This window comes from Rhinopithecus bieti, unplaced genomic scaffold (assembly GCF_001698545.2).
Source record: "Rhinopithecus bieti isolate Rb0 unplaced genomic scaffold, ASM169854v2 scaffold_31548, whole genome shotgun sequence".
Taxonomy (NCBI): domain Eukaryota; kingdom Metazoa; phylum Chordata; class Mammalia; order Primates; family Cercopithecidae; genus Rhinopithecus; species Rhinopithecus bieti.
In genome coordinates, this window is record NW_016814470.1 from 5,949,918 (window position 1) to 5,963,725 (window position 13,808).

Consider the following 13,808-nt stretch of genomic DNA (forward strand, 5'->3'; position numbering starts at 1 on the left):
AAAAAAAAAAAAAAAAAAAATCAGCCAGTCATGGTGGCACGTGCCTGTAATCCCAGCTACTTGGGAGGCTGAGGCATGAGAATCACTTGAACCCAGAAGGCGGAGGTTGCAGTGAGCCAAGATCGTACCAGTGTACTCCAGCCTGAGTGACAGCGCGAGACTCCGTTAAAAAAAAAAAAAAAATTGTAAGTTAAGTTATTCTTTTAAGGTGTGGTAATTAAAGTCTGATTTGGAAATGAATTTTGGAGAAAGTAGGAAATAAGGAAGTGGATTTAACAAATTACAACTCTTGAGGCATAAACGGTTGCAGAAAAACCTAGCAATATCTGAAACAGATTGTGGAGTCCAAGGTATGCACTTGAGTAGATATTTCATAGTTTATCATTTATACCCACAGTTTGGACTTAGAATAAAATCTAAATGATTGTGGCTTAGCTTTGTTTAAAAGAGTCAAGTTTTCCTCATGCTATTGCTGTTGCAAGGGAAAAAAAAGTTACAATTTACTTCTGAAAGAAAAGTGGACAGTGATTCCAATAAAATGTTGACAAAACAGCCTACTGAAAATAGCTAGCAGAGAGAAATTTGTTACTACATCTTAGATAATGCATACTAGAGAGCTCAAAGAGATTCCTTTTTATCAAGTTCCTACCTTTTAAAAATTAAATATTTCTTTTTTTTTTTAAATCCAGTGGGGATCAGCAGTATACTTGTGTTATAAAAAATCAGTGGCAAAGACGAACACTATATCTTACAAAGCTGGTAAGTGTAATTTTTCATGGAATACTTCATATATCAGTGTATTATAGGGCCCAGAAAGGTTAAAGAAAAGAAAAACACCTGCCTAGGATGTGTTAGTATCAGAACTGGGACTACAATCCGTATCTTTTGATTCTCATTTTTATCTTCACTCATATGTTTATTGGATGCTTGATGAAAGATTAATTTTAAAATAAGGCGGGCTTTTATTTTAAGCCTTGAGTTTAAATAAATAATAAGGATATCTCATATCTTTAAGTTTTTAAATCACCAGAATAATGGGGAAATGTATTTTAATTTTAGATTAATATTTCTTTAATACTTAAATTTAGTAAGAGCTGTAGTTCACATGAAATCATGTTTCATAATAATGAAAAATATTACAAACCAATTTGAAGTTTTATAATGCATAGTCAAAATGTCCAATTTTCAGAGACCTCAAAATATCAAACATAGTGATCTTATTTACAAGAGAACAGATTCAGCCTTTTAAAAATTGCTTTTATGCAGGGCGTGGTGGCATGTACCTGTAGTTCCAGCTTTTTGGGAGGCTGAGGCAGGAGGATTGCTTGAGCCCAGGAGTTCAAGACCAGCCTGGGCAACATAGACTCCATCTTTAAATATATATACATATATACATATACATACATATACGTGTGTGTTTAGAGTTCTAGACTCAAGTTTCTCTTTTACATTTGATTTTTTTTTTTTTTTTTTTTTTTTTTTTCTTTTGAGACGGAGTCTCGCTCTGTCACCCGGGCTGGAGTGCAGTGGCCGGATCTCAGCTCACTGCAACCTTGAACTCCTGGGCTCAAGCAGTCCTCCCACATCAGCCTCCCAGCCTCCCAAGTTGCTGAGACTACTGAGAGTACATGGTGGCATGTGCCGCCATGCCTCGCTAATTTTTTTTTGTTTTTTAAGTAGAGATGGAGTCTTGCTGTATTGCCCAGGTTGCTCTTGAACTCCGTGGCTCAAGTGATCCTTCCACTTCAGCCTCCCAAAGTGCTGAGATTACAGGCGTGAGCCACTGTACTGGCTTTCATCAGTATTTCTTTTTCTTTTTTTTTTTTGGAGACAAAGTCTCCCTCTGTTGCCCTAGGCCTAATTTGCAGACATCCTCAAGATTATGAGTCATTCTCACTACCAGAATCCGTTCCTCTATTTTGTTTACCAATGGGTGCAGCCATTGAAAGGCTGGAGTGCAATGGCACGATCTTGGCTCACTGCAGCCTCTGCCTCCCTGGTTCAAGCAACTCTCCTGTCTCATCCCGAGTAGCTGGGACTACAGGCGCATGCCGCCATGCCTGGCTAATTTTTTGTATTTTAGTAGAGATGGGGTTTCACCGTGTTACCCAGGCTGGTCTCAAACTCCTGAGTTCAGGCAATCTGCCCGCCTCAGCCTCCCAAAGTACTAGGATTACAGGTGTGAGCCACCGTGCCCAGCCAGCCTTCATCACTATTTCTATACTTACTTTATGACTTTATTATTACCTCATGACCTGAGAGAGTAGTACAGAGTTAACTATAGATCCTCATGGGACCTACTTGCTGGCTAGCATGTAATTAAATGATTTTAGAACTGTCTTGAACCTTAGTTTGTCTACTTCATCTCATTTTATAGATGAGAAAACCATACTCCTGTAGTATGTCATTTGTCCAAAGTCACAGAGATATTAGTGGCAGAACCAACAACCACTTACATTCCCCCAGTTTATCTTTTTGTCTTTGTAGCTATGTCTAGTGATAATTTCTACTTGACTTTAAGGGCTTTGTGGCCAGGGAACCTATTTTCTGTTTCTACTTCCACAAAATGAGGTACAAGGTTCTTCCTGGAATGTATTCAGTGGAAGATACCTGGACCGTTTTCCTAATATGAACATTAGTTTTCCTAATGTGAAATCATAGGCAACTTAAAACTCTATCTTCATATAATCTGGTGTTATTTAGAAGCTGAACTTGAGTTGGTACTGTTGCTAAGACATTGTAAATATGTGACTCTTCTATTTTTATGAGTAATTTTCCTGTATTTGTGCTAGAAGTTAACATATACTCCTATGGGATATGAATTTTAATGTGTAAAAGCCCCCCTGAGGGAAAGTTATTGAGAGCTGATGAAGTAGATAGATGAAAATAAACCATGTTAAAATTTCAAAACTTAGTATGCTTTCTAAGGTAGTGTGGCCACAAACTGAATTTTTAGAAGTATGTTTGTGCATTTCTGTAGGATAACTTTTTCTTGTTAGCTCTAACATAGCCTTTATGGATGAAGCTTGATAAATATTAAGCAGTTAATAGTTATAATGTTCAAGGATTAAAATCTCTATGAATCCTACCAAAGTATTCACTGTCATTTGATGAACGTACATGTCATGCTTTGGCATTCCAAATGTGTGAAATAACAAAGCATTTTATCATCATTGAACTAATAAGTACCTAAATTCAAGAGATGATGACTTAATATTTATTGTTGTTTTTATAGGCCTAATTTGTAGATATCCTCAAGAAGATTATGAGTCATTCTCACTACCAGAATCCGTTCCTCTATTTTGTTTACCAATGGGTGCAACCATTGAATGTTGGCCATCAAATAGCAAATACCCTCTCCCTGTATTTTCTACATTTGTTTTAACTGGAGCCTCAGCTGAAAAGGTATTATGTGTTTGACAAATTGTATCTGCAAATTTCTTGTACATTTTCAAGTTTTCTATAATGCAAAGAATAGTAGGGGAAAAACTGATTAAATTGAATGCATTATGCATACTTTTCCACTTGATTAAAATAACTGTATCCAGGGACAGGAAAAGAGAATTTTATTCTGTCCCATCCACCTAAATGCTTTTTTGTGATTATAGTGAAACATTTTTTCATCATCAAATGACGATCCTTCATTGGTTCATTTTCTGTGATAAAGAAGCTTTGAAAGTAACATTATTAAATATATAATGCAGTTTAGAATTATAGACATGATAGTTGGAAGGGACCTTAGAAATTATCAAATCTAATGTCTTCATTTTATGGATAGGGAAATTGATGTCCCTAGAAATTCAGTGAATTGCCCAAAGCTGGAATTTGTATTTCCTTATCTAAATTTTCATCTCACTTTCTACCAAGTAATTATTTTCAATCATTTTCTTATAGAGAATATTGATAAAATTGCTTCCACTCTTTATAAAACAAATAAATTTAATCAAAATAACCTTTTCTTTCAATAGTAAGGAGACATGAGAATAGCACTATATAGTTCTTAGATACATGAAGAAGGCAGGAGGGGTGTCTCTTCATCACTGTGTTCCTAATACCTGGCCTCTCACCTGGCTCATAGCAAGCATTTATTAAATATTTAACTGATGACGTCATTTGGATATGTGATACAAAGTATATTTACTGGATATATTACTTGTTTTGCAGGTTTATGGTGCTGCTATTCAGTTTTATGAACCATACTCTGAGGAGAATCTCACAGAAAAACAGAGACTTCTTTTGGGTTTAACATCAGCAGATGGGAAGTCTGATAGTTCCAAAACAATTCATACTAACAAATGCATCTGTCTTCTTTCTCACTGGCCTTTTTTTGATGCATTCAGGAAGTTTCTGACTTTTCTGTATCGTTATTCCATCTCTGGGCCTCATGTCCTTCCAATTGAGAAGTAAGTTAAGTGTTCTTGGTTCAACATTTGACAGATCTTTCCATTATGTGGGAAATTTGTGTTGGCAACTGGGTAAATTTTATATGGATACTAGATTTCTCAAGAGTTATTTGAAACAAATGGTTTATTTCAGTCAGGTAGTATTTCTCCATTGTGTGTTTGTGGTCTTGTTATTTAAAATAATTTTGTCTTCAATGAGGTGAAATTAATGTTTCTTTTTTTTAATGCTCTTGTGAAGTTTAGAGCTCCTAATCTGGACAAATGCTGAAAATTTTTTACTAATTTTTAAATTCTTATTTTACATATAATTTAAATTTATTGTGAACCTTTAAAAATGTTTCTTACTGGGGCTGGGTGCAATAGCTCACGCCCATAATCTCAGCACTTTGGGAAGCCAAGGCAGGCAGATTGCTTGAGTCTAGCAGTTTGAGACCAGCCTGAGCAACATGGCGAAACCCTGTCTCTACAAAACTACAGAAATTAGTTGGACATGGCCCATGCCTGTAGTCCCAGCTGCTTGGGAGGCCAAGGCATGAGACTCACTTGAACCTGGGAAACGGAGATTGCAGTAAGCCACGATCATGCCACTGCACTCCAGCCTGGGTGACAGAGGGAGACCCTGCCTCAAAAAAAAAAAAAAAATTCCTTACCGTATTTACATATAATGAATGTAAAGGAGAAATTAGATGAATGCATTTTTTTTCTTTGGCAATATACCCAGTAATGGAATCGCCAGGTCTATTTATTTTAAAGATAACAAACCCATTACATGTTAATATAAATGTCTTTTTTGAAAAATAACTTTTCCAAAACTAAAAAAACTTTAGTGAGCAGAAGGGCATTGTTTTACATTTTTGCAAATCTCTAATGTCTAGCTTAATTGAACATAGCCGGGCTTCCATATATGGTTCTGCATTCAATCTGTTGCAGTAGTTGTTTTGGTTGAAATATACAAAGAAAGCCTGGCCTCCCACAGATATGTAGATAGAAAAGGGAGGGATTTGGGATAATATTTTCAGAAAGTTTTGGATATTCTTTTTTTTGACACTGCACCAAGCTTGACAAATGTTGGTTTCTTACAAGTTATTTGCAATCTAAAACTGTAGTAGTGAACTTTGTCAGTTACATTAAAATCTATTGGTCTGGCCAGGTGTGGTGGCTCACACCTGTAATCCCAACACTCCGGGAGGCTGAGGCAGGAGGTCAGGAGTTCAAGACCAGCCTGGCCAACATGGTGAAACCCTGTCTCTACTAAAAAAAAAAAAAAAAAAAAAAAAAAAAAAAATACAAAAACCAGCCGTGGTTGCGCGTGCCTGTAGTCCCATCTACTCTGGAGGCTGAGGCAAGGAGAATTGCTTAAACCCGGGAGGCGGAGGTTTCAGTGAGCCAAGATCGTGCCACTGCACTCCAGTGCAGCCTGGGTGACAGAGCGAAACTCCGTCTCCAGAAAAAATAAAATAAAATAAAATCTGTTGGTCTCTTTGACTCTTTGGGGAACTTTCAGTTATGCATTATTTTGTAGCATTGTGCATTGGTCATTTGGAAAATACTGATTTGCCAAGTTAAGCACATCTTCCAAATGTAGACATATTTTATTATTAATATTAAAAAATCACATTTGTTAATATCACCACCTATCTTAGAAAAGTTTTTGAGCATTAGGAAGCTTTCAAGCTCATGGTGGCAGAATTCTAATTTCCACTTGAAAGTTTGTATTTAATTATTGGCAAATACTGCCAGTAGCTGGGATTACAGGCGTGTGCCACCACACCTGTCTTAATTTTGTATTTTTGGTAGAGATGGGGTTTTGCCATGTTGCTCAGGCTGGTCTCAAACTTCTGACCTCAGGTGAAACACCTGCCTTGGCCTCCCAGAGTGCTGGGATTACAGGTGTGAGCCACCGCACCTGGCCTGTCAGTCATCTTTCAAACAAAAATTGCACTCTGGGAGAAAACCAGCAAGTTCACTCACAACTTAGTTGTACAAGTGCATTTCCAAAATGAAGACAACCATTGTACTTCTGTATACAACAGAAGTTCTTTATGTGTAGTTTCCCTTTCATCATACAGAATTTTTAAAATGTACACTACAGCCAAAACTTAATAAAATTAGTAATATTTACTGCTAATGTTGACACTCTTACTGCAAGTGTATACTAGTAAAGAATATAGCAACTACTAGTACATTTTGGTGCCACTGCCTTGATTCATAGTAAGTCACCAGCAGTTTTACCTGGAATGCTCTTGCACTGTCAGTGCAAATGTCAACACTGTGCAAAAAGCAAATGACATCATATAATATTTTGTTTGCTTGTTTTTTTCTTTTTCTTTTTGTTTTTTGACAGAGTCTGGTTCTGTCGCCTAGGCTGGAGTACAGTGATGTGATTGATCTCAGCTCACTGCAACCTCTGCCTCTTGGGCTCAAGTGATTCTCATGCCTCAGTCTCCTGAGTAGCTGGAATTACAGGCGTGCACCACCACATCTGACTAATTTTTGTATTTTTGGTAGAGACAGGGTTTTACCATGTTGGCCAGGCTGGTCTCAAACTCCTGACCTCAAGTGATTCGCCCACCTTGACCTCCCAAAGTGCTGAGATTATAGGTGTGAGCCATTGCGCCTTGCCTGTTTTTGTTTATGAATCAGCGTCTCACTCTGTTTCCCAGGCTGGAGTGCAGTGGCATGATCATGGCTCACTGCAGCCCAGACTTCCTGGGCTCAAGCCATCCTCCCACCTCAGGCCCTCCAAGGAGCTGGGACTACGGGCGCATGCCACCATGCCTGGCTCATTTTTGTATTTTTTGTAGAGACAGTATTTCACCATGTTGCCTAGGCTGGTCTTAAACTCCTAGGCTCAATCAGTTCACCCGCCTCAGCCCCTCAAAGTGCTGGGATTACCACACCTGGCCAACATCATATTGTTATTATAAAAATAGTTGTGACCTTGCAGATCTTCCCTGAATGGATCTTGAATATCTTTAGGGGTTTGTGGATCACACTTTGTTTTCTGCTGTTCTAACTACTTCATAATTCAAGCAGATGTATATGCTGTGGTATTCATCCCCCGCTAAATGTTTGTTTAGATTATGAGTACTTTAATGGTAGACATTGGTGGCTTTATGCCTTTTATACATATCCTATCATGTCTGTTGGTGTGTTTTTATATAGTAAACAGGCAAAACATATTTGTAAATTAATAAATTTCTAGTATTGTCTATCTAGTTGAAATTTTATTTGTTCTGAAACCAAGATGATTTTGAAATAATGTTTTAAAAAAAAATACAAACATTCAGACTGGAACAAAAATTTTGAAAAAATTTCAGAAATAAAATAGCTTATTCTCCCCCAGGAAAGATTTTTCACTATGGTCGCTTTTTTTCTGTTCCATAGTGTTAAAAACAAAATCCATAGATCTAACTTTTATCCATCTTATTCTGGGAAAGAAAAAAACCCTACAAAATCATTAACATAATTTTTAACGTATTGTTAATAGAAAGAATACTGTTCATTTTTTAAAAGCTATTAAATGGTTTCATTTTTTTCTGGAGCACCTTAAGTGTTCGTTGTATATGAAATATGAGCAATTGACTAAAAAGCATATCGTAAATGTAAGAATTTACTTTTTGGGTAATTTCCACATCACTGATATGTCACATATTATCTAGGTAAAAGTTATACAGACTTTTAAGACAGTGATAACAAATGTTGTTGAATGTGAATACCTATTAATGTGAAAAGTCACTGGGTTTAAGCAGAAGCAACTTTAATGGGATGAATGATTTTTGGTTGTTCACTTGTTTTCATAGTACTGGGGATTTCAAAATAATAGGTACACAGGGTTTTGACTCAACTTGGACTAGTGATGACATGTTGACCTTTATATCATATGGCATTCAATTTGGAATCACTTATACTTTTGTTTGTTTTCAAGGCATATTTCTCATTTTATGCATAAAGTTCCTTTTCCATCTCCTCAGAGACCACGGATTTTAGTTCAGGTAAGGTTTTTTTTGTTTTTGATTGGGGGACCTATGAATTGTTATTGGCGCTGTCAAAATGTAACATAAGAATAACAATTTTGAATGAGAAAAAAAACCTAATGAGATTTAGAGAGAACCAGATACTATTCCCCATTGTAGTTTGGGCTCTTAATGTTTTATTGACTCCTCCCAGACATCTCCTGCTTTTCTTGGAGAAAGCGTTCAAGAATTAAAGAAGTGGGTTGAAGTAGACATTTTGAATACACAGAAAGGAACTTTTTTCCCCTAAATTTGTTGTAGGTATTTGAAAGTTTGTGCCTTTGGCAATCATTTAATAAGTTAAATGTATTAGAATAGATATAAGGAAAAGTTATGTGTGCATAAATTTCAAAACATAGATAAGAGTAATTACGTTATTATATTGATACAGATAAAATATCTAAAAAATATTATTTTGAGCTTTATATTCAGTCTGAATATCCACATGTCATTTCTGTCTTGTTTCCTGGTATTTAGTGTAAGAAAATACATAGCACATTCAGTTTAAATACACACAAAAGATTGTTTTATGGTGGAAGTTAACAAACTTTTTTGGTTATTGGTCATACAGTAAATATTTTAGTCTTTACTGGTCATCTGATCTCTGTCACAACTATTCAGTTCTGCTGTTACAGCACAAGAGCAGCTAGGTAATATGTAAAGAATGAGCATGCCTATATTTCAGTAAAACTGTATTTACAAAAACAGGCAATCTATGGATTTGCCATGTAGGCCATAGGTTTTTTGACCCTGGTATTTTGGTATTAAATGAATAATTTAGTCTTTCAGTGTGAATTGTTAAAATGGCATAAGGGAAACCATTGAGGACAGAAGAAAAGAGGATTCACAGTAAGAAGAGTTAGTAGTTGGAAGGGATCAGGACCTGTTTTTCAAGATCTTAGTGATATAAATTGTTCTGATACTGGTAAATGGATATAGTGAAACTTCATGGGCATAATCATTATTCTATATATTTTTAACAGAAAGTGGTGTTTTAAAGTTCATCTTTATGTTTCAAATTCTTTATTTTAAATCTTCTTCCAGTTATCACCACATGATAATCTAATTCTCAGTCAGCCTGTGTCTTCACCTCTTCCACTAAGGCAAGTAAAACCTCATTTCTATTTATTTTTCTCTCAATCTAGCATAACATTCAAATATTTTCTTTTTCCTAGTTAAAATTTCAAATGTTGATGGGAATACTTCTCACTGAACTACTACTTATCTAAATTTCTTTTACTTAATGTTTGGGTTGCAGTTATTAACTAAAAAAAGGAAACTTTTATAATAGTGTTTTGTATTTTGTGTATCTATTATCATCAAGTACCTACTATTGTGTAAGAGTGTGTGTGTGGTGTATTTATATATGTAGATGATGAGAACAATTAATTTGAACTTTAACCTCTGAAGAACATTCAACTGCAATTAATTTTTTCTTTTTAAAATGCAATTAATTTCCAAAAGAAAAAAAGTGGTTCTAATTATTAAATTGTAGAGTAGGACAATGTATTTTCTTACCTTAAAAGTTCAGAGAAATTATTAAGTATGTTTTCTCAACAGTATCCTTTCTTGAAAGTTGATTAGCTGTGTAATTTTTTCATCAGAGAAATGGTTACAGTTTGATTAAGTTATACAGCAGATACCTAAGGGAGAGCAGCTGCCATCTTTGACATTAATTTTGTAAGAATTGCTGATTATTTCATCACTAGCTCTCAGCGCAGAGTGACAAATATTTTCTTAACCTTTGTTTGAGCTGAAAATAAACTAGAAACAATGACTGAGACTATGTATGTTACTCTAAATTATGTAAAGGACTTTTTTAGGTAACAGCTTTATTGAGATATAATTCACATATCATATAATTCACCCAATTAAAGTGTATGATTGAATAGTTATATTCACAGAGTTCTGCAGCTATCACTGTAATAAATTTTAGAACATTTTCGTCACCCTAGAAAGAAACTCTTTACCCTTCAGCAGTGAACCTCCTTAATTCCTCCTATCTCTAACATACACATACCCCTCTCCAGCCTTAGTCAACTACTAATCTATATTCCGTTGCTGTAGATCTGTCTATACTGGACATTTCATATAAATGGAATCATACAATATGTAGTCTGGCTTCTTTGACTTAATGTTTTCAAGGTCTGTCTATGTTGCCTCCTGCATCAGTACTTCTTTTTATTGCTGAATAATATTTCATTGTATAGATATATGTTTTATTTATCTGTTTATCAGTTGATAAACATTTGAGATAGTTCCACATTTTGGCTACTATGAACTTACCCCAATTTTTTTGTGGACATATGTTTTCATTTCACCAAGAGGCTTTTGTTACTAGTTTTGCTTTATTTAAAAGATTATTCCAGTGAAACTAGTTGTTTAGCATTATATAAACAAAATACTTGCTAGCTTACTGTTTACTTTGTCAGTTCAATATTTTGTTACTATATAGAAGGCCTAAGTTTATTGTTTTCATTATTAACTTGTTTTGTATGTGTATCTCATCATTTTCTACCTCTTGATTTCCTATTACTATTATCATTACAGTAGTGAAGATTATTCATAAAATTAAGTTTTAATGTGTATTTACCTTAAGGGAAGTGGGCCTGTAAGTCATATGGTTTTTCTGATAATTACAGTGGAAAATAGGCCATGTCCAAAAAACTTCCATTTAAGGATTTGCTTTCAATCAAAGCATCCCTTTTACAAATTGCATTCTTTATTTGGACATTATGTACATGACAGATCTTTTTACATGAAATGAAGCAGATGACTTTTCATTTTCCATATTGAATACAGTGCAAAAGAATGATTTTGGAATCTTCCAGAACTGCCTTGTTTTCATAGTGTGTTTGTGATGCAGTGTTTTCCCTGCATCATAGCAGCAATCATGTTTAATGGTGAATATATAATACAAATTGTACCCTAATCAACATATATAATACAAATCCTACTCTAATCAACTACTTTTGCCCGTTGTTTTAGATAATGAGGTGTTTGAATCATTATTTTTTAATTATATGTTTTTGTTTGAATTGACAGTGGTGGCAAGTTTTCAACACTACTCCAGAATTTAGGCCCTGAAAATGCTGTGACACTACTGGTGTTTGCAGTAACAGAACATAAAATTCTTATCCATTCCCTACGGCCATCCGTGCTTACTAGTGTGACAGAAGCATTAGTGTCTGTGAGTATCACAGTTTCTTATTGGCAGTCAATTTAGTTTAAACTTAGTTTATTTATATAACTTAAAGCCATTTTAATGCTTAACTAAAATTCAGAGAGTAATGAATTTGTGTTTTTTGAAAGCAGTTTTGATTTCCTGACCATTAACTCTAGTTACAATTATTTAATTCATTATCAGGCATTAGACTTTAGGTAATACTTAAAAGACAGTTTTTTTGTGTGTGCTGATAAATTATGCTTAAGTATCAAAAAGGTAAATGCTCTCCTATCTTTTGTTTATCCAAGATGATTTTCCCTTTCCACTGGCCATGCCCATATGTTCCTCTCTGCCCACTGGCTTTAGCAGATGTCTTGAGTGCACCATGTCCATTCATAGTAGGGATTGATTCAAGATACTTTGATCTCTATGATCCTCCACCAGATGTCAGTTGTGTTGACGTAGATACCAACACTATTTCTCAGTAAGTACATTTTAGTGATTCTACATCTATATTTTACAACTTTGTAGCATATGTATGTAACTGTATATTTTGTGATTAAGTAGGATTCTTTTAAGATATATTGTATTCCTTGTTATGTGGGGTAATCACCATCTTTGAATCATACCTTATTATGCGTCAATGGAGTAGATTTAGAGTATTAAAGAAGGTTTTATTGGAAAGACTATACATTTTATCCTCAGGCTTTCAATATTTAAGAAACATTTTAATGTTAGGCTTGCTTAGAAATTTAGCCAAAGGGAGCCGGGCGCAGTGGCTCACACCTGTACTCCTAGCACTTTGGGAGGCCAAAGTGATCGGATCACCTGAGGTCAGGAGTTAGAGACCAGCCTGACCAACAAGGAGAAACCCCATCTCTACTAAAAATACAAAATTAGCTGAGCGTGGTTGTGCATGCCTGTAATCCCAGCTACTTGGGAGGCTGAGGCAGGAGAATTGCTTGAACCCGGGAGGCAGAGGTTGTGGTGAGCTGAGATCATACACCTGCACTCCAGCCTGGGAAACAGTGAAACTCTATCTCACAAAAAAAAAAAGAAAAAGAAAAAGAAATTTAGCCAAAGGGAAATTGAGGTTAGAAATAGAAAAAGTGTATTTCCCTTTAATGATATGAGTATAGGTGAAATCACAAATTGAATTAGAACACCATTCTTTAATATTTCAATCCTATTTCTAGTCTTTTATAATACTATTAGAATACTTAAATATAGGCNAGTTCAGAGAAATTATTAAGTATGTTTTCTCAACAGTATCCTTTCTTGAAAGTTGATTAGCTGTGTAATTTTTTCATCAGAGAAATGGTTACAGTTTGATTAAGTTATACAGCAGATACCTAAGGGAGAGCAGCTGCCATCTTTGACATTAATTTTGTAAGAATTGCTGATTATTTCATCACTAGCTCTCAGCGCAGAGTGACAAATATTTTCTTAACCTTTGTTTGAGCTGAAAATAAACTAGAAACAATGACTGAGACTATGTATGTTACTCTAAATTATGTAAAGGACTTTTTTAGGTAACAGCTTTATTGAGATATAATTCACATATCATATAATTCACCCAATTAAAGTGTATGATTGAATAGTTATATTCACAGAGTTCTGCAGCTATCACTGTAATAAATTTTAGAACATTTTCGTCACCCTAGAAAGAAACTCTTTACCCTTCAGCAGTGAACCTCCTTAATTCCTCCTATCTCTAACATACACATACCCCTCTCCAGCCTTAGTCAACTACTAATCTATATTCCGTTGCTGTAGATCTGTCTATACTGGACATTTCATATAAATGGAATCATACAATATGTAGTCTGGCTTCTTTGACTTAATGTTTTCAAGGTCTGTCTATGTTGCCTCCTGCATCAGTACTTCTTTTATTGCTGAATAATATTTCATTGTATAGATATATGTTTTATTTATCTGTTTATCAGTTGATAAACATTTGAGATAGTTCCACATTTTGGCTACTATGAACTTACCCCAATTTTTTTGTGGACATATGTTTTCATTTCACCAAGAGGCTTTTGTTACTAGTTTTGCTTTATTTAAAAGATTATTCCAGTGAAACTAGTTGTTTAGCATTATATAAACAAAATACTTGCTAGCTTACTGTTTACTTTGTCAGTTCAATATTTTGTTACTATATAGAAGGCCTAAGTTTATTGTTTTCATTATTAACTTGTTTTGTATGTGTATCTCATCATTTTC

The 13,808-nt window shown here is 34.9% G+C and overlaps 1 protein-coding gene across 1 annotated transcript in view; it reads left to right on the plus strand.

Moving 5' to 3' along the window:
- Positions 1 to 13,808, plus strand: part of DENND4A (DENN domain containing 4A) — a 140,362-nt gene that overhangs the window by 55,954 nt on the left and 70,600 nt on the right. The window contains 6 exon segments of the mRNA XM_017851092.1: positions 3,236 to 3,405; positions 4,165 to 4,403; positions 8,332 to 8,398; positions 9,464 to 9,522; positions 11,465 to 11,609; positions 11,894 to 12,069. Of these exon segments, the coding sequence (XP_017706581.1) occupies positions 3,236 to 3,405; positions 4,165 to 4,403; positions 8,332 to 8,398; positions 9,464 to 9,522; positions 11,465 to 11,609; positions 11,894 to 12,069 (856 nt within the window).